The sequence below is a fragment of the Trematomus bernacchii genome, unplaced genomic scaffold (assembly GCF_902827165.1).
Source record: "Trematomus bernacchii unplaced genomic scaffold, fTreBer1.1, whole genome shotgun sequence".
Lineage (NCBI taxonomy): Eukaryota > Metazoa > Chordata > Actinopteri > Perciformes > Nototheniidae > Trematomus > Trematomus bernacchii.
In genome coordinates this window covers 4806080-4830423 of record NW_022987851.1, presented here as the reverse complement: position 1 = coordinate 4830423, position 24344 = coordinate 4806080, and the positions used below count along the sequence as shown (strand labels likewise).

At 42.4% G+C, this 24344-nt stretch overlaps 1 protein-coding gene across 3 annotated transcripts in view; it reads left to right on the top strand.

Moving 5' to 3' along the window:
- aplp2 (amyloid beta (A4) precursor-like protein 2) overlaps positions 1-24344 on the top strand; it is a 58646-nt gene that overhangs the window by 32065 nt on the left and 2237 nt on the right. Inside the window, exons 3-17 of one of the 3 annotated variants that reach the window (XM_034113322.1) lie at positions 102-231; positions 5960-6072; positions 8351-8571; positions 8795-9000; positions 9356-9523; positions 11293-11426; positions 12303-12377; positions 12650-12808; positions 14242-14370; positions 17211-17310; positions 17981-18163; positions 18826-18861; positions 21044-21126; positions 21994-22071; positions 23486-23641. In XM_034113322.1, coding sequence (XP_033969213.1) covers positions 102-231; positions 5960-6072; positions 8351-8571; positions 8795-9000; positions 9356-9523; positions 11293-11426; positions 12303-12377; positions 12650-12808; positions 14242-14370; positions 17211-17310; positions 17981-18163; positions 18826-18861; positions 21044-21126; positions 21994-22071; positions 23486-23641 — 1971 coding nt within the window. The remainder of the gene's footprint in view (positions 1-101; positions 232-5959; positions 6073-8350; positions 8572-8794; positions 9001-9355; positions 9524-11292; positions 11427-12302; positions 12378-12649; positions 12809-14241; positions 14371-17210; positions 17311-17980; positions 18164-18825; positions 18862-21043; positions 21127-21993; positions 22072-23485; positions 23642-24344) is intronic. The other 2 variants (XM_034113325.1, XM_034113324.1) reach the window with 2 other exon arrangements.

Below are 24344 nucleotides of genomic sequence, written 5' to 3'. Positions count from 1 at the left end.
GCATACAGTGTGGATTAAAGGCTCCCATTGAAGCTCCACTTATCCCACCTTCTCTCTCCCGCACACACAGCATACACATTTTTTGCTTCTTCTTCCAACAGATGTATCCCGAGCTTCAAATCACAAACGTGGTGGAAGGCAACCAGCCAATTCGCATCGAGAACTGGTGCAAGACGGAGAAGAAGGTGTGCAAAGGGCACGCCCACATTGTGGTGCCTTACAAATGCTTAGGTAAGCTTGTGCTCTAATAACGACTTGAAGGGCTTGGGGAAATCACTTAGAGGACAGTAAATGGCCTTCCATATCAGATGCTCTCCACTGCCCCCACCCCCTACCCTCTTCCAAATTGGTCCTCCATTTATCGTAGAGAAAGGAGAGATTATGATACATATTTGCTGTAGGCAGTGGTGACATAGAGCAATATCAGAGTCTGATTCAGTTGACTAATCCTGGCCTTGAGCTGGGGATAGAGCAGATCCAGGCTGGATGGGAGCTAATGTCTCTCAGAACGGATGGCTCAAGGGGGGAAGCTATTATTGCTGGGGAGGCTTGTTGAGCAATAAAGCACAATCTTATTTCCCCCCTCAGACAGTGGCCATAAACTCACACAGACACACAGGGTCAGTGAGAGGGAGGGCTGTGGGGAGGCCGGCTTTATTACTCCCCATTTCTCCATTCGCCTGTGCCGTCATCCACACCTCTCTCGCTCCTTTGTCTCCTGCAGCATCACTGTAATCAGCAGAGGCAACATGGCTGTATTCTGGTTTATTAAATGTCAGATGGAGCCGCAGACTAAGCAGGCCACATGTCTCTGAGCTCCCCAAGCTTACAAAACCACAGCATGCTCCTGCTGCCTCTGAGGATTGCAATAACAGAGCAATACAGTACTGAAACAAGTCTCCTCTCTGTGCTTGTCCAGATATGTCAGGAAGGAAGAGAATACCTTCCTCTATGCCGCAAACACCTCCCGGACACCATTCCTATGTCCGAAAGCCTCTTGCTGATTGAGTTGTGTCGCTTTCCCGGGATGAAAAAGCCATTAGCAGTCGCACTGGACTGTGAAATGGGCGACCATTCAAGAGCATTTTTGGCAATTGCAGAGAGGAGGCTTTTGGGAAATTCATGGGACAGCAAACACCACAACTGGAGTGGGCTGCTCTGTGGCTGAGACAGGAATACAGATGAGAGAGCTTCACATGCAGAATCAATCTCCAAAATGTTTCTGCTCTCATCCTGAGGCTGTTTCCCTCTGACTACCTGCCGCACTCGATGGCCTCTGTCCTCCTTTTCTACACTCTGGCAGGCTGTTGCGTCTAGCTACATCCCAAAAGCTCTCTTTGTGATTCAGCAACAGTGCCATTTAATTAAAAACAATCCCATTACCTCTTCTAGAATAATTAAATAGCTGCACCGCTTGTTCATGCACATTTTTTGTCATCATAGTTAAAGGTCTGCGCACTCATGCCTCATCAAATTACAAAGGCCGTCTCTGCTGCTCTGCTGGCTTGCAAATGAGGAGTCTGAACGGGGAAGACAGATGGAGAAGGGGAGATAGACATAAGGTGTTGGCAAAAGGAAGCTATTGAGAGGGCTTCTGCTTGATTATGTAATGGAGCATGTTAGGACCTTAATTGGAGGACTCTGATCATATGCTACGAGCCACGGCATGCCTCCTGCACCTCGCCTCGCCTCACCTCTCCAGCCCAGTGTTTGCCAGGCCTCTCGATCATATTAAGTGCAATGAAGAGCGCCTTTGAATTATTCATTGTTTGTGATGTTCACATAGTGTTCCAGAAAAATGGACATCAGAGGCTCTGCCTTATAATCATCAGCGTACATTAATTATGGTCCAAGCAAAAAGCAATGAAATAGACCAAAGGGGGGTGGGCTATATCTTGGAAGGATGTGATTAAAAGGGCCAGAAGAACCCATGTCAAGTTAATAGGTTGATATGAATAATGCAAGTGCAAAAGGAAGGAGCTCAGTGTAGAAAGAGAGGGATGGGTTATGCTGTATCCCATCGCTCCACGCAGAGGCTCAGCCACAGAGCCACAATCCCTCCATGTTTCCCGTCCCCAAACAATGGCTTTGCAAATGAATGTGCTGTTTGTACCATGGCACTGTAATCCCTGCAGCATGATGTCTTTGTCGAACAGCAGAGGATTATTTTAGAGACTTTTGTATTATTATGTCTGGGGTGGTGAGAACAGTCAGTGGCAGATGTGTGGCTGTGGTGTTGGTGAGTGTGCATGGCAGAGTATCTGTTACACAAGACCTAAATGTGGGAGGGAATTCAGCTGCTACAACGCAGGCTTCGAGATGAAAAATAACATGTTTCCAAAGAAAGTATTTTCTGTGTAAACACCGATTGATGTAGATCTTACTAAAGGCATATTCACATTTAATTGATGTCGCTTTATATACACTTCTTTAACGACTATTGCTCAAGGTAGCTTTTACATTTATTTGAGGCATGTTAAGGCTTATTCTGAGCTACTTTCTACCGCATGGAAGTATTTTGAGGACGTGTTTTGACGAGAAGTGGATTTGAATTAGTAACATTTACAGACATGACACATACTTTGCCTTTCCTGTTGAGTAATTCTGTTTATTCACCAAAGGGAACGGCACACCATGACGACTCCTGATATCATGAAAGGGGCTGATTCTTGTGGTCAATAAGTTGATAAAAGATACAAATTCAGGCTTGTTTCCGAGCACCACTCCCCTGCCTCTATGAACTTTATTGCTTCTGGGAATGTTTTACACATGAGTCTATACTTAACACTTATAGTCAAGTGATACAGAATTGGTTAAGGTGAAAGTTTCGCAATATTAAACTGTTGCCGAAAAACCATGAGATACAAGCAAATGTTATCTCCATTATGTAAGTTAAACCACCAGCTGCCTCCTGGCTTTAGTCGTGTCTCCCTCATGTAATCCTTTCATGGCAGATCAGATTTCTTCCACTTAAAAGGCACGATGCAAATGTAAACAAAAGGGTTGCCAAAAAATCAAAGCACAACAGTGGAACCTGATAGTAGGGCTGCTCGATGGCAAAAATCATAATCTCGATTATTTGGGTCAATAATTGATATCACGATTGTTAAAAACAATTATCCATTTACTTTGAAAACATCAATTTATGTTTTTAACAGTTGATTACCATGAACTTTAAGTATAATTCAACTGAAAAACCAATAAAAAAATAATTAAAAAAAAAGTCAAAAATAAATAAATAATAATAATAAAAGAAAAATAATCGTTTTATTTCGATTATGTTGTTTTCATAATCGTTTGCAAGCCAAAATCGTAATTGCGATTAAAATACGATTAATTGAGCAGCCCTACCTGATAGTTTTCATTGTGTATAAACACCTTTGTTTACCGAAGTAAACACCGAAGTAAACAAAGGTGCTTCAGGCAGGGTGGGGGGGAACTTCTATTAGAGGGAACTTAGGGATTTTTGCCTCTGAAGACCATTTACATGCACCAAAACCTATGCAACACACTACAGGAAAGGTAAACCCCAATATAGCATTATAGGGCACCTTTAATATAATAAATTCAAGATTTAATCATTTATCGCTGTGAAAATGTAATTTTCAGATCTCACATTGATTACACTAAATGTCATTACAGCAGCCTTTCTTTGGAAAGTCCTTGAAACACAATAGCCTTGCCTTCAAGGAGCACATCTTGGTTGGTGCTTAATTTAATTCACCACCTCCCAGGGCTGAAAGTATCATTGGTGTACTCTTACCTTCACACTGTCCGGGGACTGGAGAGTGTGAGCCAGGGTGTCTGATAGACTGGAGGTTAAAGAAAAGTCGGATGAATAGAGTACGTGAGAGGAGGTTACAGAGAAAGAGGAGTGTATACTTTCACACACACACACACACACACACACACACACACACACACACACACACATACAGGTACACACACACAGAAACACACTGAGCAGGAGTGGTTGCGAGGCGCAGCTGCTCTCCACACACCACCATCCATCACCCACTGCAGTGTGACTGTAAAGGCGTCCCCTCCAAACCCACCCTACCCCGCAACCAACCTGTGAGTGTGAGAGAACGAGACAGAGAGAAAGATGAAATGAAGAGGGAGTGTGTGAGCGAATGTGTGCACTTAGCTTCCTGTGTGCAGGCTATAGAGCTGAAGATTACTGAGTCTGTCTCTCAGTTTCTCTTGATGTGAAGAGAGGAAGACTTTAGATGGAGAGGCGTTACTGAAGTAGCAATACCCCAATGAAAAATAAATATATTACAAAGTAAGCTGTGCATTAAAATGTCACTTATGTAAAAGTAAAGAAATATAAAAAGCAAAATCTAGTAAAGTATAAAAAGTGAAAGCACTCAAATAGCCACTTTAAGAGTGTTATTTTATTCCATTATTCTGTCCCATCTAGTCAAGATGGAGGTGATTTCAACTTCTTAAGGGTTTAAGGCAGGCTATAATAACAATGCTTTATATTTTAAAGGCAGGTTACATCTGAAGTATATTTCAAAATCTGCAAAGAAGCTATTGTAATAAATACTGTATTACTCTCCTAAATGTTGTGAATTAAACAAAGTAGTTAAATAATAACTTGAGTGTTTATTCTCTAAATTGTTAGAAAAAACATCAATTACAATTTCCTTGATCCCAAGAGGACCTTTATAGTCCAAAATGAGAATTTGAGAAATCAAATTAATGTTAAGCATTTTCACTGTAATGATAACATTGGAAACTCTACTAGCTAAACACACCTTTTCCGGCTACCATCAGTCTTGACAGTAACACGCTGATTATTGCAAAAAAGCCTCAACTTACTCTGGTTTAAGGTAACAAAGGCCATCAAAGGTGTAAAAAATCAGAATATACATTCTTAATTTTGTTGAAAAAGGGGTATATGTATAGAACTTAAGTACATTTATTTAGTAATTTTCCCGGGTGGTTTGCACAAATCAGGGAAGCAGCAGAATGGGGGTCTGGAGGGATGGGGGGGGTTGTGTGAGGGGGTGTTACTGTATCTCCTGGGCGGAGATGAGAAGCAGCTGCAGAGTCCTCTGCTATTTCAAGCCTCTCCTCTTCCTATCCTACCCTCTCATTTTCCAAAACACTGCTTCCCCCCCCTCTGCCTGCCTGGCTCATATGAAGCCCTCCAGCAGCTCTGCCTCAGGCCGAGGTCGTGACAAACCGCTAAACGACCGGTTATAGGACGACTCCCAGCCCTGGTCGTGAAACCTTTACACCTTCATTGTCGTTTTCCCATTCCTCAGCCACTCTGATGTGGACTTAAACCCTCTATTCATCCCTCCTTCTCTCCTCCTGGCTTTCCATCTGCTTCTGACAGCAGCGTTTCTACCTGAGCGACTCGTCACACTGCCAGCCAATCAGCAGTCACTGTCCTTCTTAATCATTCTTATGACCCCCGCACCATATGCTTACAGGCTCATGGCTTTTCCACCTGCGACTATTCATAGGAATTTTCAAGATGCCTTTCATGTCATTTATTTCCCCCAGATCTGCTTTTTATCACCCCGTCCTATGAATAAAACATCCTTTGAACTGAATTCATCTTGCAAATGATATCATTGACCTGCAGGAAGTGTCGGGATGCCTTAAAAGAGTCACAGTGTGAAACCGGATTTTCTGCACTGCCATTTTGATTGCATTAAAGAGTTACAGAAGCTGTTTGGGGATCAGGTGCACAGGCAGATGTTCCAGTGTCAAATGGCCTTTCGGTTATACCGCTGTCATGAAATGTAAAGGACCTGGCAGCTATGAATTATTGACGCATGAATTTCTCTCCCTCATCTCATCAGCTATTCCTTTTTTAGTCCCTCTAGTTGATGTATTGTTCCTAACCCTGCCTGTTTTGTTGAGCAGTGACCTTTTTCTTTGTAGATAGATTTGAGGTGTGACTAACAGGCGCATTGGTCCGTGTGATTTGATGTTACAGTGGGCGAGTTTGTGAGTGACGTGCTTCTGGTTCCAGAGAAGTGCAAGTTCTTCCACAAGGAGCGTATGGACATGTGCGTCAGCCATCAGCAGTGGCACGGAGTGGCCAAGGAGGTAAGGAAGGAATGACTTCACAGGAAACAGTGGTAGGCTGTATCCGCGAGATAGCAAAGGGAAAATCATGTGGGAGCGAAATAGGAAGTCTTAATCATTCATTTAAAGGTCTCCTATCATGCTAAATGCACTTTTTGATGTCTTTTATACATAAATATGTGTCCCCGGTGTGTAAGGGAACTCACAAAGTGTCAGAAAACAAAACCCTCTCTCTTTTCCTCCGTACCCAAATCTCTAAAAACGGGGGTACAACGGAGCTGATCCAGATTTGCGTCCGTAAGACGTAATATTGGAAATGTGGGCTGGCTTGACACCCACGGCCCGATCAGAAACGTCGATATCAGAAACAAAGCGCAACGTGTTTTGGAAGTAATATGGTCTTTGTTTACATTAACAAGCATCGCTAACGCTCAGAGCTAACCTGTACTGGAGAGAGCATGTGTACAAATGCAGGATATAAAAAGGAACTCACCTTGTGGTAAACCCGCAAGAGAAAAAGTATTTGAGCTCCATACTGTTTCAGAAATAATCCTTGAAGTGGTTTTGAACATGATATGGCGTTTCATCACGGCAGCATTTAGCCGAGTATATCAGGTTAGAATTCTGAGCAGGCATAAGCTCAGAATTCCCCCCCCCCCAGGCCTGAGATAGAGGGGTATGAGGCATGGCTAGAATGGGTGATCTGTTTGGTATTTTGAGCAAAACACTTCATAGACATGTTTTTTATATATTTTTATATATCCGAGACCTATAATATATTTCTTAAAATAGTATAATAGGAGACCTTTAACAAATGTTTCATGCCCTCTCCCTGTCATACTGGTCACCTTTTATTACCATAATCCAATCTCCGCTCCCTTATATCCCTCCACCTGTCTCTGGGAGTCTCTGAGGCCCTCAGATCACAGGCTGGCTGGGAGCCCTCACATCTCAGCTGCTAATCAGTGTTGCGGCCGTAATGCAGCTAATCCCCCCTAGGCAGCTCCAGAGCCGGCCCTCGGGGGCCACTCTGACCACGACAGTAGCAGCTCATGGATCACATCAACCGTCTGCTCCTGCCTCATAACTCTTACTCTCTCCCCACACGCATCACAAACGCTCGAATCAGAGTTTCATTCGCAGACACAGATAGTGTGACATCCCGAGGCGCAAACAACCCACATTCAATATGAAATGTGTTACAGCCAAGCAGTAATGAATCTCACCAGTGGGAAAATCTGGGTAAGAGAAATTACTCAAAAAGTGATCTCACCAACTGCCACTGAGATGTTGTTAAGCAGGGCGGATAATCCTTGCTGCTCCGCTGGAGTTTCATAGCAGACATCAGTTACTCTGAAATGACTCCATACCTCCGAGCTGCTATGTGAAGCACAGCATTGTTGAGAAATAGCACATCAGTAAAAGGACTGCGTGACTTTTTCGAAGTGTGGCCCATTCATCATGTTAGTCCGTATGTGACAAGAGAGCTAGATCTCAAATCAATATGGCTATATTCTGTAGGGGGATAGATGCAGGGGCTCCTCGAAGTCTTAAAGTAAAAACTGGTTTCACATCTAGGCCTTTTATACACCTGACAAGATTGGTGAAATAAAGTATAACAGATGCTGTCTTAGTATAAGATCATACATGATAGAAGTATTACACAATTACATTTGAAAGTCATATACAGGCACAATAAACAATTCAGTCATTATGTCATAAACTCATTTCTTTTTATATGTTCCTACCACTTTGATAGTCAAATAAGGCTGGCCGAAATTTAAAATGTTCCTAAAACTAAGGACCACATTAATGTCAAATCTCAACAGGCTTGCTGTACAAACTGGAATATGCTCAATATCATTACATTATTTATTTTTATGTGTTGATTTTGAATATCTTCTTGAATAATTGTAATACTTTTTTGGAAAAAGTTATTTTTGTTGTGCATTCATCGCTAAAAGGGATAAGAGGAAATCAATATTACCTTTTTGCCGCAGAGAACACAAAAATATTTGGATTTGTGGAGACATAAAAAAAATGTGAAAATCTAATTTGTATTTAAATGTTGGCAGGTATATTAAAATAAATCTATCAACCTTACTGCAGCATGTCAACAATATTATTTTCTCCCACTGCGACTAGCATGCTCCTCCATCTGGCATGGGCCTCATTGTCAATGTAGTTCTTAACTTTGATGAATGAAGGTCAAACTAATGTCATCTTGTCTAAGTTGAACCTCTAAAGAGGCCTAGAGGCTGCTTCTTCATCTCCAACTCTCCTCCTTCTGCTCCGTCAGGCCTGCTCCAAGAGCTCCATGATGCTGCACAGCTACGGCATGCTGCTGCCCTGCGGCGTTGACAAGTTCCACGGCACCGAGTATGTGTGCTGCCCCTCATCCCGCTCCGGGGAGGCTGCTCCACCTGCCATGCCCACCGAGGAGGACGATGTAGAGGAGCAGGTGGAGGATGAGGAGATTGACGAGACCGACCTGGAAGAAGACTACGCCGTAGAGGACAGGTGAGCAGTCTGGGGTTGTGTGCACCATCGTGGCATGTCTTTGAAATATTACTAGCCCAATATCCACGAAGGGCAGGTATTACTGGCCACCTGGATGAATTAAAGCGCCGTGACATTGACCTATGGCAGCTGCTCCTGCCTTGTTTGATAAATCACTCCCCTTCCTGGCTTCCTCCCCCTTCACTCAATCACCTCCGCCCTCCCTCTTCTTCCTCTTCCTCAGTGAGGCACCGGCTGAGGAGCAGCCCACACAGAAGGAGGAGCCGCTGGGCGACGACGAAGACGAGGAAGACGAGGACGAGGAGGAGTACCACTACGTCTATGAGGACGAGGAGGCAGACAAGGAGGACGAGTATGAGAAGAAGGAGAGCCGCAAAATGCCAGAGAGCCAGGACGAGGACGAGGACAAGACTCTGCAGGAAGTGAAAGGTTTGTAATGAGCTGTTTTAAATTATAATGCATCCTTCGAACTCCCCCTCTCCCTTATTGGCTCTTTGCCCACCACTTAAATATAATCAAACCTTTTTAACTTTTACACTATAGGCAGTTATGCGTAAATCTAAGTCAGACTGTAATTAGATAAGTGTATGCATCAGCAATGCCCTTTCCTCAGCTCGCAGCACTTCTGTTCTGCAGTATCAGAGTACAAATCATCCTGCCTCCTTTGTAGCCAAACTGCTGCCATTTGCTTTAGGATTTGCTCAAATGTTTGTGTTTGTTATTGAGACTGGAATTAAGTGCTGCCCCTAGTGGCCGGATGATCTAACCAGCTGTCCCCTGGCAGCGGTGTGCACCCTGGAGGCTGAGACCGGCCCCTGCCGAGCCTCCATGCCCCGCTGGCACTTCGACTTGAGCCAGAGGAAGTGTGTGCGCTTCATTTACGGGGGCTGTGCCGGCAACCGCAACAATTTCGACTCAGAGGAGTACTGCATGGCCGTGTGCAAGCGCCTGAGTAAGTCTCACCAGACCGAGGCTGGTCCGACAGCACCCCCTCCTCTCTTTCTGTTTCTGTCTTTGCTGCAGACAACTAGAGAACACTAGGATAATATAGTTGTAGTCTGCGCCTGACTTCAAGCAGAACACCTGTTCTGCAGCCTGTAGCTGTCACTCATCACACAGCTGTTATTGTCATATCTCCTTTCAACACAACAATCACTATTCACGCAACATCTTATCTTTTCTTTTATTATACCACTGATATGTTAAGTGTTGCAACTGACAATTGTTTTATTATTATAATATTGTTTTTTTTAATTAAATAATTTGACATTTTATTCATTGAATAAGCTTAGAACAGAGTTTATTTGGTATTTTTGCTTGAAAAATCAAATCAAAATGTTCACTAATAGATCTTAATGATTTCATTTATTATTTATTTAAAATATTCAATAACTACTTTATCTTTCAGAAAAAAGTTGACTCATTTTAGGTTATCTTGGTAATACAAATAATTAAATTACTTATAACAACATACCTATATTTGAGGGAACAGTTGGAACATTCCAGTGTTTTATGAAATTCTTGCTCAAATTCATAATCTGCTCTACTTATTATTTATTTAAACGTTATTTAAATCATAATTCTGCCATGTTTGGTCTGGATGTTCTTTAGGCCAATGTCTTGTGTTTGGACAATGTTTAAAATGTAAGACATTTTGCTTTGTTTCTTAAATTCAGGAAGGACTTTTATAGTAAAACTTTATATTTTACTCAAAGATATACAACAAAATGAGTGTGGTTTTGGTCCCAACATCTCTGTATTGGAACTAATACTAAATAATAAAACAATCAACTGTCCTTAAAAAGCCGAATACGTTTTTGATTGGTATACAAAAGTCAAAGATAAATTCCCAAAGATACCAAATAAAATATACACAACATTCCTATTTTTCCTTTATATAGTGTTTAGTCATATGCATGCATCTTCCAACACACTTGAGTTTTCTTTCTTCTTTGTTTGCATGTCAGTGTTTACTCCCGCCATTTGTTCGTCTGTCTGTCTGTCTGTCTGTCTGTCTGTCTGTCTGTCTGTCTGTCTGTCTGTCTGTCTGTCTGTCTGTCTCTCACAGAGCACTGCCACTCATTTTGCCCGAACCTCCCCAGCATATATCAGCAAGCATATTTTTTGCACCTTAGAATGACTCACATTTCATCAGTTCAAACGCAGTCCATGGTCATCATAACCAATTGACTTTTTCTTTGACATTTTGCTAAATAAAAAAGATTTTAAGAGCTGAAGCAGCAAAGTTAACCTCCTGTTCTTGACGATGAGGTCTCTTCCGGTTTGCGAGCTTGGAGCGTTATTGTTTTTGCGAGGGAGTGAGTCCTGCGTGACTGTAAACCGAGGAACGCCAGAACGGAGCCCTCTGGCCTCGCCCCAGATGACCCAGCCGTCAAACGAAGAGACATTTCCATTAGTGTTGGAGACGCGACTTGTCAGCAGAAAGCCGATGGGAAGATGAAAGGAATTCGAAAGGAAAGACTGTCAGATTCTGTTAAATGTATCAGAGTTACTGAGGGTGGAGGAACGCCAATGAGAGGAGTGCTTCTGTGAGGATTTTGGTCCAGCTTCAATCCGCCTTTCAGCTCGATCTCGCTCTGTGTCCAGTTCCCTGTCAGTCTTTGTCTCTCTGGCTAACCCTGTCCGCCTCGTCTGTCTGTCTGTTCGCCTGGTTGTCAGTTTGCAGCATCGTCCACTCACCGTTTGTTTCTGAATTTGCAGCCATGTCACCAACCCCTCAGCCCACTGATGATGTGGACATCTACTTTGAGACCCCCGCTGACGACAAGGAGCACAGTCGCTTCCAGAGGGCCAAGGAGCAGCTGGAGATCAGGCACCGCAACCGCATGGAGAGGGTGAGTTACCAGGTCCAGTCGGGACACAACACTGCTTATTAAATAGGAATTAGTACTAATTTACAAACTTGCAAAAGACTTCTCTATATTTCAGAATGTATGTGTTTGTTTTGTACTACAATTAAAATGAAATGCTGTACATTAGTTTAACCAGACAAATGAATAAGAACATTAAAGATCCGACGTCATTGGTCAAATAAACTGGAAACTTAGCATCAAAATGTGTGCAGATTTCTTTTTTTTAGAATCAAGTGCAAAATGTTGCCTGAAAGAGATATTATTATGTTAATATTTCTTCTCACCCTCTGTCTGAAACCAGAACCCAGTCTGCTCTGATTGGTCGGCTGGTTGGCTCTGTTGTGATTGGTCAACTGCTTAGAGATGTCCCGCCCCTTAGCCTATCATGTACAATGTGTTGCAGTGCTAGCCAATAGAAGCGCTTGTATTACATAATGAGGTAAACAAAAGAGGCGTTCCAGAAAATGTAAATAGAACATTAATCTCAGGTTATCACTATTGGAATACCAACCCAGTTTCAACCAATGAGTATACTGCAGTGGGCCAAAAGAAAAAGTATTACAAATATTTTGACCCCAATAATAATTGGAGATCACTTGCACTTTTCTGGACTGGAAAACGAATTCAATAGAAGTTGTTGGGGTTCAGCTGAGAGGACGCGCAAATGGGCTGCAGATCCTAAAATGGATGATTGTGAATGTTGGTATTTCTGAATTTTCGCCAAAAAGAAGCAAAGTCATACTTCAAGGATAATTTACCTTTGTGCATTGGATTAGGTCGAAGTGTAAAGAATTGCTGTTTGACTCGCTTCGACTGACTGTCTTACATTTCTCTTCATTTCCGTTTCTCTCCCTGCAGGTGAGGAAAGAGTGGGAGGAAGCTGATCGTCAGGCTAAGAACCTGCCCAAGGCTGAGCGGCAGACATTGATTCAGGTAAGTCGCTGATCCGTCCCCCGGGGAGTCCCCCTTTGTCTCCTTGTTTGGGTGAGATATGATGGCTTACTGCCTCGGGTCCCTCACTCCCCGTGCCATTAAATATCTCTTTTCCCTGGCTGCTCTATCCTTATCACTGAGGCTAAATTAGGGCACTGTCTGAATGGGGAGACTTCTAAATGAGTCAAGCCTGAGAGGCGACAGGAGTGTAACTGAGAGGTTGAAGGAGCTGTGCCGTACTGTTGCATATAAACATTAGTTTATGTTTGTAGCACTTCCAAGCCATGGTGGAGTCCCTGGAGGAGGAGGCAGCCAGCGAGAAGCAGCAGCTGGTGGAGACTCACCTGGCCCGGGTGGAGGCCATGCTGAACGACCGGCGCCGTCTGGCCCTGGAGAACTACCTGGCTGCCCTGCAGGCCGACCCCCCCAGGGTAAACAGCACACACTGGCCTCTGAGAGCATCTTCTATCCCCTCCTCACCTCTCTCCATCTGTGTACTGCTTCTATCTTGCCTAAGTCAAACACACACATCTCTGTCAGACCACGCTCAAACCCTACTCTACTCATGGCCTGTAGATAATCTCATATGCTGTCAAAAGACCCTCTGTCAACTTGCAATTCACCATGTGGAGAATGGATTACCCTAGTCAGGAAAACACACATCTCAAAATCCTCCATGAGCACTATGTCAATCATATTTGACAAACCCTATGTTGGTTTTTTGTATTCCTCTTATCTAATTGTCTTGTTATCCTTAGCCAGCACAGAATTTGGCACTGGGTGCTGCTGGCTTCTCTTGTCCCCCAAACAGGAAGATTTACATATGTTTTATAACCTGAACTGAGAGCAGTCATTTCTAATCCTGCTTCTGTTACACCTCGGAAATTGGTCATTGCATCATCTGTGGTGCTATTTCAGAAGGTGCTGCAGAAGGTTTAATGGCATGTCATATGCAATGAAAGCTAAGATATGTGAAGGATTTGGGAAACATAACACATATTTTTATCTTCAGTTTTTGGGTCATATTGTTTCATCATTTAATGGTTTACTGAAGCTGGGACTGATATAATAATAGAAAGAAAATGGATTGATAACTATAAAATAGATTGATTGATTTTGCCATATTTAAATGACTGTGTTGATGTGAGGCAACACATATATGAGTAACTTTAAACCTTTATTTACACTAAAGTAATAAGCAGTGAGAATTTGCATAATGCACATCCCCGAGAACCAACCAATACACTCTTAAATGAGTCAAGGCTGTTAAAGTGTAAAGATTAATTGAATTACAGACTTATTTAGTTGTGCATAAAGCAAAATACCAGAAAATATACCAAAAATATTATTTTAAATTCACAGGATGAGCATCAGTTTGCACGGACTTCTTTAAAGCAGATGTGTTTCTCTGTAGTTAAACCGGTGAAGCCTTTACCAAATGATTTAAAGGCCTGGATGAACATATATAAAGAAAGAATAATTAGACAGCATGAAGATGTCAGGAGGTAACCTTTTTCGCTGATGGTCGATTGTTGTGTTGAGCTTTGATAGTGTTTTTAGTTTCATGTTATTTTAAGTATGCAGCTGTGATTGAAAATGTACCCTACTCCTTTCCATCATGGCCTGCAAAAACTGCTTAAAGTCTACATGTTTGGTTTCATAATAAATTGCCATGATTGGAATAAAATAACAAATCTGAAGGGATTGACACAAGAAGAAATTGCTGTCATGTAAATTATACCAACACAAGACAGGATTATTTCATCAGATCCATCTATCATGGTACACAGAAATGGTTATGAGGCTGTTTCACCACCCGACACTTCTAATAACCGCTGGTCCTCCCACTCCATGTCCCGCTCAGCCCCACCGCATCCTGCAGGCCCTGAGACGCTACGTGCGCGCCGAGAACAAAGACCGCCAGCACACCATCCGCCACTACCAGCACGTCCTGGCTGTGGATCCTGAGAAGGCTGCTCAGATGAAGTCCCAGGTCAGTGTTGTGATACCAATGAGCCGGATTTGACAATGGTGAAAATACAAATCATAGGCTTCTAGTGCCCAAGGAGTCCCATTGCTAGTTTTGTCCAATCAACCATCAAAACACCCAATATATTCCATTTACATCCACATCTAAGAATCTGAAACCAGCAAATGTTTGACATTTCTGTTGGAATACATTATCTCAGATTTGTACCATTTATTGATTATCCACTTTGAGGTCCTTTAGCTCTGTATAATCAATGTGGTTAATTGCTACCTGTCAATAATTTGAGGTTTTGCATCCGTTCTGAGCATTACTGCCAGTAAATATGAAACCTCATTCTGTGAGATCTCACACTCAGACAGGGAGTGATGTCTCAGCCTAATGATGTCTCAGCCTGCTCCTCGCTGCCCTGTCTTCTAAGTGTGTAGGAGGTAGAAAGAGTGTGTTTCTCTGAGTTGAAGCCCGGGAGGAGTGAGTAAGCTGGCTCGTCTGACGGAGAGGGAGGGCGGCTTGTTTCATTCACTTAAGCCCCAGCCGAAGATTAACATTGCGCAGGTCTTGTGTAACGCCGGACTCAGGGATTTGGCTGGAAGCTGCTCTGTTAGATGTACTCTCCTGTTTGTGCCCTCCGACACCGTTTAAAGCCATCCTCCGACATTACAGATGGATGAAACAACATAGTGAGGGAGGGAGAGGACCTGGAGGGTTACTATTTAGATGAATGGTGGGATCTGGGAGGTGGAGAGCCTCTCTGCTCAGTCATGGGAAACAAATCTCTATTGTTGTGCTCTCACGATGTTTATTTGTGCAGCCTAGTTCCTCTGTGTTTCTTCACTCAGCCAGTCCTGCAGCACGTTCAAATCTCTATGTAGTATTTGCAACTGTTTGTGGATTTGACTTCTTTTACAAAATAATGATTTGTAAACAGGAGGCTGTGCTTTATGTAACAGTTGCTGGGATTATAAATATGTATTTAAAGCCTCATCTCTCTGAGCGAGGTTCCTTGATACAATAAAAATATATACTCCAACCACATGTCGTTTTTAAAATCAGGATTGTTTGTCAAACATCAACACGAAGGTGCCACAGGGGCTGCGTAATGCTTTTCATTTTGAAAGGTGCGTTATTGCCATCTGTTGCTGGCTCTGGTGCACTGCAGCTATGTGTAGGCAGATCAAAACACAGTCAGTCATTGGTTGGTTTTGAAATAAACACCAGTAACCTTCCAAAAGCTGGTGAGCTTTTAGTGGCTGCCAGTTGTTTTATTCTACCAACCACTTCGGCAACGGAATGTGGAAATAAAGTCTCTAAACCTCACAGAAACGGTTAAAGAGACTGGAGAAATGTGGGAAGTTATTGGATGGAAAAGAGTGTGTTGCTTTACCCAACGTGTGATGTGGTGGTAGTCATTGGAGCTGACAGGCAGTGGATCCTGTCACGGCGGTTCAGAGCTTCAACACTGATTTGAATATTACATGCAGCAACTTGTTTTATGTCTGCAAGATGGCTGTGTGTGTGTGTGTGTGTGTGTGTGTGTGTGTGTGTGTGTGTGTGTGTGTGTGTGTGTGTGTGTGTGTGTGTGTGTGTGTGTGTGTGTGTGTGTGTGTGTGTGTGTGTGTGTGTGTGTGTGTGTGTGTGTGTGTGTGTGTGTGTGTGTGTGTGTGTGTGTGTGTGTGTGTGTGTGTGTGTGTGTGTGTGTGTGTGTGTGTGTGTGTGTGTGTGTGTGTGTGTGTGTGTGTGTGTGTGTGTGTGTGTGTGTGTGTGTGTGTGTGTGTGTGTGTGTGTGTGTGTGTGTGTGTGTGGTGTGTGTGTGTGTGTGTGTGTGTGTGTGTGTGTGTGTGTGTGTGTGTGTGTGTGTGTGTGTGTGTGTGTGTGTGTGTGTGTGTGTGTTCGTACGCGAGTTCATTTTTAGAAAAGTAGTAGAAAGCACATTTCTGACACTTCTGTTTACATCTGAGAAGAAGAACAACTCTCTTCCTTTAGAACATTTATTTTCGGGGCTAGCTGCCTCCACAAAATGTCTACTATAATAATTTATTACATTTATGCAATTATACAGTCTATTTATACTGATTTATAGTTGTTTTGCACATGCATCATGACATGTTGTTTACTATATTAAGCTTCTAGACACAATACCTCTTCTTATCTTCTTGATCTTCTTCTTCTCACTTCTATTATCTCACCGCACCACCACGCTGTTCCTGCCTCCCTTTCTCCAAACAGAGGAGCCCAGACTTTATTCTGCGATAGAACCTCGGCAGTAAATCAATAAACTCGAGAGAATTTCAGGGGGATTTTCCGGGATAAGGGTGTATGTTCTGCTTCATTCATGTAAGCTTGTGAATAAATACTGTCGGGATGAACATTTGAGACCAAATCACTCTGTAATTAGTTGTCACTGGATTAGTGTCTAAACGTTTTTCCAGTTTAATGGATTTGTCAAACGCTATAAAATGATCCATCAATTTGAATGAATGACTTTTCATTTAAAGTATTTAATCAAAACAATTCCTGTGTCTCCAATGTAAGGATTTTTTCAAACTCATATCATTAAAAACATAATTAAAATGTGTTTATCAAGACAACTCCCTGGGTTTTAGGAGCTTAAATGGACAATTGACCTTGTTTTATGGCATTATATAGACTCAATTATAAAAGTGTTTTCGTAAATGACAATAAATCTCCTCTGTTCTGGAAGTAAATGGCACAATTGTCATTAAAAGTCTTGATTTCTTTATTTTTCTTTGAATTATCCAACATCATTCCCATACAGGAAAGTACTTTCACTTTGATGTCCTCCTTTGGTTACATAACTTCCTGGTTGTCTGTTTTCACGAGCCCAGGTGACGACCCACCTGCGTGTGATCGATGAGCGGATGAACCAGAGTCTATCTCTCCTCTACAAAGTACCTTATGTTGCCGAGGAGATTCAGGATGAAATTGGTGAGTCGTGTTCAGTCGAAAGCCCAGAGGCAGCTTTGAGGAGGAAGGGTGTTATAAGAATAAAGTGAAATGAAAACACTGATGAAATTCACACATGTGCCAGACAGATAAAGCCAATATATTACATTTCCTCTGACTCTCAGTGATATTTTTTTCTTATATTTGGTGCAAACAGACAAAAAGGAGTTTTCTCTTTGTTCAGAATGACACACAAATATAGGTAGAAGGGCTTTAGTGCCGTCTCTAAACCAATTATCAGAGTCTAATGTTTTTTTTATCTCAGTATGAGTTTGTGCAAGGAGATGTAATACTCTTTTGTTTTTAGAATTCTCACCTCGCCAGCTCTAGTTTTTACTAGCTGGTCTGGAACCTGTATTTGATATATATATATATATATATATATGTATTTCCAGTGCTACAAGTCTGTTTTTGTTTGCTGCAGAGCAGATTAAAGCAGAGCGGGTGCAGTGACAGAACTGGGTCACCATGGCAGCCTCCTGTTGGGAGTTGATAGCTCTCCGAATATTAGTAATTAGCCGTTAGCAGGAATGGGAACCGACGTCTCCAGCAACAATAATTTAGTGAAACTGGTTCTGCTGCCATGTCCCAGGGTTACAGGTGTTTCACATGTGCCAAGGCGTCTCATACTAATGTCCCTTTTTTTCTGCAGACGAGCTTCTCCAGGAGCAGAAAGCCGACATGGACCAGTTCCTGTCGTCCATCTCTGAGTGGCAGCCAGATGTCACCGTGTCGTCGGAGGAGGAAGAGGAGAGCGTGGAGGTCCCCGTGTCCGAGGGGAAACCCTACCGGCCCATCCAGGTCAAATCCCTGGGCTCCCGTCCAGAACCAGAAGGTGAGCGGCTCCAGCCTCAGACACAGGCAGCATGGTGAACAGCTCCGTGTGCAGGACAAAAGCCCCTACACATAAGTCAGTCTGAAGGACATTGGCGACAAAGCACGCCAGAACTGTCGCACAGTGAGGTTTACAATGTGTTTTATGGCGATGCAAATGTGCTGTGGAGCCATGGTGTTTATCTGTGCCTGCACAGTTCCCCGTGGCCTTGCCTTCAACGCAGCACTACTGAAACTCAGATAAATGCACAATGCCTCAGGCTTTGGTGCTGAGCTGGAGCCAAAAGCTTAGGAAAGAAAATGAGCAGTTATGGCTCTCTTTGTCACATTTGTGCCAAACAAAAGATGAATCCTCAAGGAGAGAAAAAAGTGATGGGTGGAAAGCTTCCAGCATTATGGAAGGCACATTACCAGTCAATCCCAGAGGAACATTTCATATACATGCCAACACCCCAGAGGGCTCAGACAACGCCAGACAGTTTTGAAATGGCTCCATTTTTTTGACTTTCTCTCAACAAAAAAATGTCGGACACTTCCCTGCTGAACTCTCTTCCTAAATCAATTAACACAGCTTGATAATCCTTTTCTCTTCTCACCTAAGTTAACTCTCTTCTCTCCTTTCCCCCTTTTCTTTTTTTTCTGTTGCTCATTTCTAATGCCAAGGCGATCTATCAGACTCCCCACGTGCCTTCAAGAAAGGTTGGTGCCTCTGTTGCGTCTTGTTTTTCCACCTACTCCTCATTCCTCATTCACTATTTTGTTCCACTCTTCTCCTCTCCCTTGGTGCTCTGGTATCCTCCCTCTCTCTACCACCATTTATATTTTATCAAATGCCATCTGGTAGTTCATTTTCTCTTTTTTCGCTGACTCATACTGGCTGCGTGTTTGGGTTTTTCAGTTGCTCTTATGCTTTTCATCATACTGGGATTATCACCTCATGCTGAAAAGTCAAGCAGTGACATCTAAAGTCTGGTCGATTTGGTTCCAGCCTCCTCTCAGAGTCACTTCAGTCACGTGTTGGCTGTCAGCCTGTCCTCAGTATACATTTGTCAAACCACCTCTTAATTATTCCTCCTCCCTCAGACTCATTCCCCTCATCAGTCGCCCTCTTTCTGACGGGAGCTGTGTGATTTAGTGGCCCTGTCTGCGGCTCCGTGTTCCTGCCGCTGACCTACAGCCCCATCTAAATTTGGCCCAATTTGTCCTCCAAGATCTGAGACGGCGGCTTGGTGACATCACCTGTTTTGTCTGATCCGGACTTAACCTTGTGGCCTTACTCAGTGAACACAAAGACACCTTAATCTAATAGTTGAATCTAAAATATATATGGATTTTTTTTTTTTTTTTTTTTTTTTTTAAATGGATGCACACCCTTCCCTGCTGACAGCACTGTTGTACCAAAAGCATACAGAGACCTACATCAGTAGCATTGAAAACTAAATGGGAATAATATGGCCCTTTTAAACTTGAAAGTCACTACACTGCATGATTTAAATATAGCTGTTTTAAATTGATACAGTATTAGTAGTTTTTTTCTACTATGTGATCCCAGTACTAGTATAGAAAAATAAGAAAGAAAATCAGCAAGAATTTCAACATTCGGACACAGCGAATACTGACATGCAGAGGAGAAGTCATTGCTCTCATAGAGGTCACACCCATTGTGCTGTGTGGTATTGTGTGCACACTGCTGTACCATCTGATAACCTGCCGGAGCTGCAGACGTCACTCCAGCTTGAGTAACCATTCGTAACCGCACACCATTGTTCCTCACTTAATCCAAAGGCAATTGTACCAATCTTTAGTGTTTGGCGTTGGCTGACTAGCAGACGGTGGAGTCCTCCCTGCTGTACATCGCTCTGGACGCTGCCCTCACTGCCCCGCTTTTTCTCTCACTTCCTGATTTATTCATGGCATATCTAGTGTGTATATTAATAGATCCTTTGCCTATTTCGAAACCATCAGTCCAACAAGCATATTCCACTATCCGGCCCAGTTTTTGAATGATCATCTGTCAAAACTCAAGGGATCTTTTGATGAGAAACTACATTGATGCTGAGTTTTGGCCATAAAATTGGAGATAAGTGAAGGGTATTAAAATCCAGGATGTCAATTGTTAAGAACAGTCTTATTTAAAGGGGCCCTATTGTGCTTTTCCCTTTCCTGTAGTGTGTTATATAGATTTGTGTGCATGTAAATGGTCTCCAAAGACTCAAATCCCCAAATTTCCTTCCAGAGCTAGTTTCTCTTCCACACACTCCTGCCTGAAAAGCCATTGTTTACTTCCTTAACATAGTGATATCACTATTTAGTACTAGCGCTTCTATTGGCTAGTGCTCCAACACATTGTACGTGATAGGCTAAGGGGCGGGACATCTCTAAGCAGTTGACCAATCACAACAGAGCCGGCCAGCTAACCAATCAGAGCAGACTACGCTCTGGTTTCAGACAGAGGGTGAAAAGAGGTGCTGCAGCACAGGCAGTGTGAGAACAATAAAGACCTTTTTGAACATTAAAGCATGGAGACATGTCACAGTAGAGGCACACAATACAAATATGAACCTGAAAATGAGCAGAATAGGGCCTCTTTAATAAGTCAATGGATGTTTATAGAGCATGCTAAGCACTACTTTGAGGGGGCCTTTGTAGAAAAAGTATGGTCAGTGTGGTGTTGGCGTCACAGTGCTCACACTGTGCTGAATGGAAGAAAGGGCTTTGTTGTCAGCAGTGCAGTGAGGAGACTGTGGTGACAGTGGTGAGGAATAGAGCTGGATATCTATGTGCAGCTGTCCACCATCAGTACCCATCCCTGTGTGTGTGTGTTAGTTTGTTTGTTTGTGCTGCTCTGCTGTTATTGACGGTGCTCCTTTACCTCCCGCAGGCTCCGCCATGTCTGGTTTAGATGGTCTGATAGGTGCTGAGGAGAGAATCATCAACAGCAAACCCAAGATCAGCAACAATGTGGTAAGAGCCTCGCTGCCGCTTCATCGTTCTGTTTGTGCTTCAAAGCTTTTTCTACAACACGCAAACTGAGAGCAGAATTGTCAAAGCAGGAGAAATAGTGTTAAATATTCAAATGTATTCCCTGTGTTAAATATCATTACAGTTTAAAAAAGTACACAGTGCTTTTGCATGTTTATCTTTGGCCTCTGCAAACCAACCCTTATCCAGATTATCGCCACACTTTGTCATCATCGCATGCTACGTTTTTTATTTGCCAGACACGCCTTTCTTTCTTGTGTGTTTTTGTTATCGTTGCTTGGCTGCAGAATGCTGTGTTTCGCATGCTAATCCAACACCAACTGCAAAGCTGTGTACTTGTATGTGTAAATATGCCAGTTTTTGAATGCGTGCGTGTTTCTTTTTTTTCTTTTTTTAAGTCCTCTAAGACGGAGCAATCTGAGGTTTTAAAAATAACAAATGGCGACTAAACGCCATCCTTTTTTCCCGTGGGACTCTGGACTGCTCTGTCTCTACAAACAGCAGATTTTGTTTCTGCCTCCTGAACACACCCACTTCCACTCACAGCGCTTCTTCTTTAGACTAGAGCTCTCAATAATGAAAGTAAACTGTGTGCCGAGGGGAAAGTCTGTTGTTGATGCCTGCAAACCCCCCCCCCCCCCCTCTCTCTCCTCCCAGTTTGTACAAGACAGCTCCGAGTGTATCATCACACAAACACAGATAATCTCTACAGTTTACTTCGCTCCACATTCACACCCTCTTGCTCTCCGCCTGCCTATCTCTCCCTCTCTTTCTCTCACTATCTATCTCACACACATACGATCTCTCACACACTTTGCGTAACCTGGGCTCCCCTGTCTGTGTTGACAGGTGATTGATGAGTCTCTGGATGTTAAGGAAGTGATTTACAGCGCAGAGAGAGTCAGAGTTATGCATGATGATGAGCTGGTGAGTATAGCGGTGCCCTCCACAGGGCTCTCTGGGGAACTGTAGTTACGAGTAGTGGGGAGAAGATGAAAGAAGGAGGGAGTGTGGGAGTGTGCAAATATACCGGTACTGCAGCTGAATAAAAAATAATTTAAAAAAAGACACAGCTTTGGAAAAGATCCCAAATCCACTTTTTTTTTTCTATATAGGCTAATATGTTTTGGTTATTTCTGCATGAGTGCATGTTTGTTATGTGACTGTATTGGAATGTACACATTGAATATCTCAAGTGATTATGATGAATGTGAATCCACACAAACTGAGTGTGCTCGGTTTATGTGTGAGAATGAGCAGTAAGAAAAGACCCCCCAGTGGCTTCACATATGATTAGTTTGTGTCATATGTGCCAGATTACATTGTGAGTGTAGGTGACTGTGGTTGTGTGTTTATACTGAATTGGAAAATAATCTTCCACAAAGACACATTTCATGCATGTGTACACACTATCACGAGTCAGTCATGTCTTACATTGGCTTATATTTTAAAGGGAAATTCTTGTACGTGTAGAGCTGCTCTTATGTTTGTTCTATTATGACTATTGATCCTGAGAACAGTTTACTCATAGCCTTCGCTGTAGATATTTGGAAACACAGATTCAAGCAAGAACACTATTGATCCGCCCGAGGAGCCCACCGCAACAATCAAACTTCTCTTTGAGTCGGACTGAAAGTAAACAAAGACAGGCGTGCATTTGAAATACATTTACTGTAGCTATTGAAGTAACCTACGCAGCATTGCAAATCCACTTTGTGCATGTTAGAAAATAAGCAGCAAACACAAAAAGATAATATGCGTCAGCTGGGGAGGAGAATATATAAATCCTTGAAATAAATTGAATATAAGGAATATCCATTTTTGGGATAATTATGGATATCCTCAGGAATTACTCGCACAAGCTGTCTAGCTTGCTTTCATAAAAGAAAATGGAAAAGAAAACCTGATTTAAAAATGCCTCATTATGTGCTTTATGTGTGATGCAATAAAACGTTTTTTTTCTTAACATAATGTAGGGTAAAGTGATTCCAATTATGTTTTAGTGCCATTTGAGATTGAAGCATAATTTGATCATAATCAAGATAATATGGAGTTGTGCAATAGTACAAATAGTAAAAGTGGATATTAATGTGTTTATGATCATTGGTCATAATAGAAAAAATGAATATGAGAGTCAGACTTGAAATACATTTTGAGGTGTCTGGGCGGGAGCTTTATTCAAAATTGTCATATAGCAGCATGATAACAAGAATTTGAAAATCTATTCAGCATATGAAAAAATACCTGATCAAGATAACTAGTATATGTGTACAATGTCTTAATTTGTACCTCTGCTGTGTCTGACAGTATTGTTGTTGCTCTCCCACCTGTTTCCCCTCAGGAGACCTACCACCCCCTGGGAGAGGACTTCAGCTTCGGCAGCACTGCGCTGATCGGCCTGCTGGTGATCGCGGTGGCCATAGCAACCGTGATTATGATCAGTCTGGTGCTTTTGAGGAAGAGGCAATACGGCACCATCAGTCACGGCATTGTGGAGGTAAGGCACCTGTGACCTGGATCATAGAAGTGCGATCAGTCTTATTCCTGGTGTCAGATTTCAATAGAATCGTCAGGGGTTATGTAAAGGGGGTATGGGTCGATGTCAAGCAAATCAGATCATTGTCCCTGCAGCATTTGCATACGATCCACACAGCATGTTGTAAGTGCACTCTGACCTTGTTTGAGTGCAGGAGTTAACATAAATTTACATTTGCTTACACATGCTTTTGTTCATCTGTTCCTGCAATGTCTATATTATTGATAGTGATACTTTACTATCACTTTTTTTCCTATTGAAAAATATATAAACATTTTAGCATGAAAGAATATTATCTAAGAACATTTACGTCAACTCTTTCATTCAAACTATATCATTACTACAATATTTATATATTTTAAAACGGAAAGAACAAATAAAGATAACAATATAACAAAGACAAATATGGACAGAAAGACTGTAAATTAAAGAGGACATATTATGCTAATTTGCAGCTTCATATTTGTATTTTGGGTCTCTATTGAGACATGTTTCCATGCTTTAAAGTTAAAAAAAAGCTCTTTATTTTTCTCATATGGCCTGTGCTCAACCTCTTTTTACCCTCTGTCTTAAAACCAGAACAAAGTCTGCTCTGATTGGTTAGCTGGCCGGCTCTGTTGTGATTAGTCAACCACTTAGAGATGTCCTGCCCCTTAGCCTACAG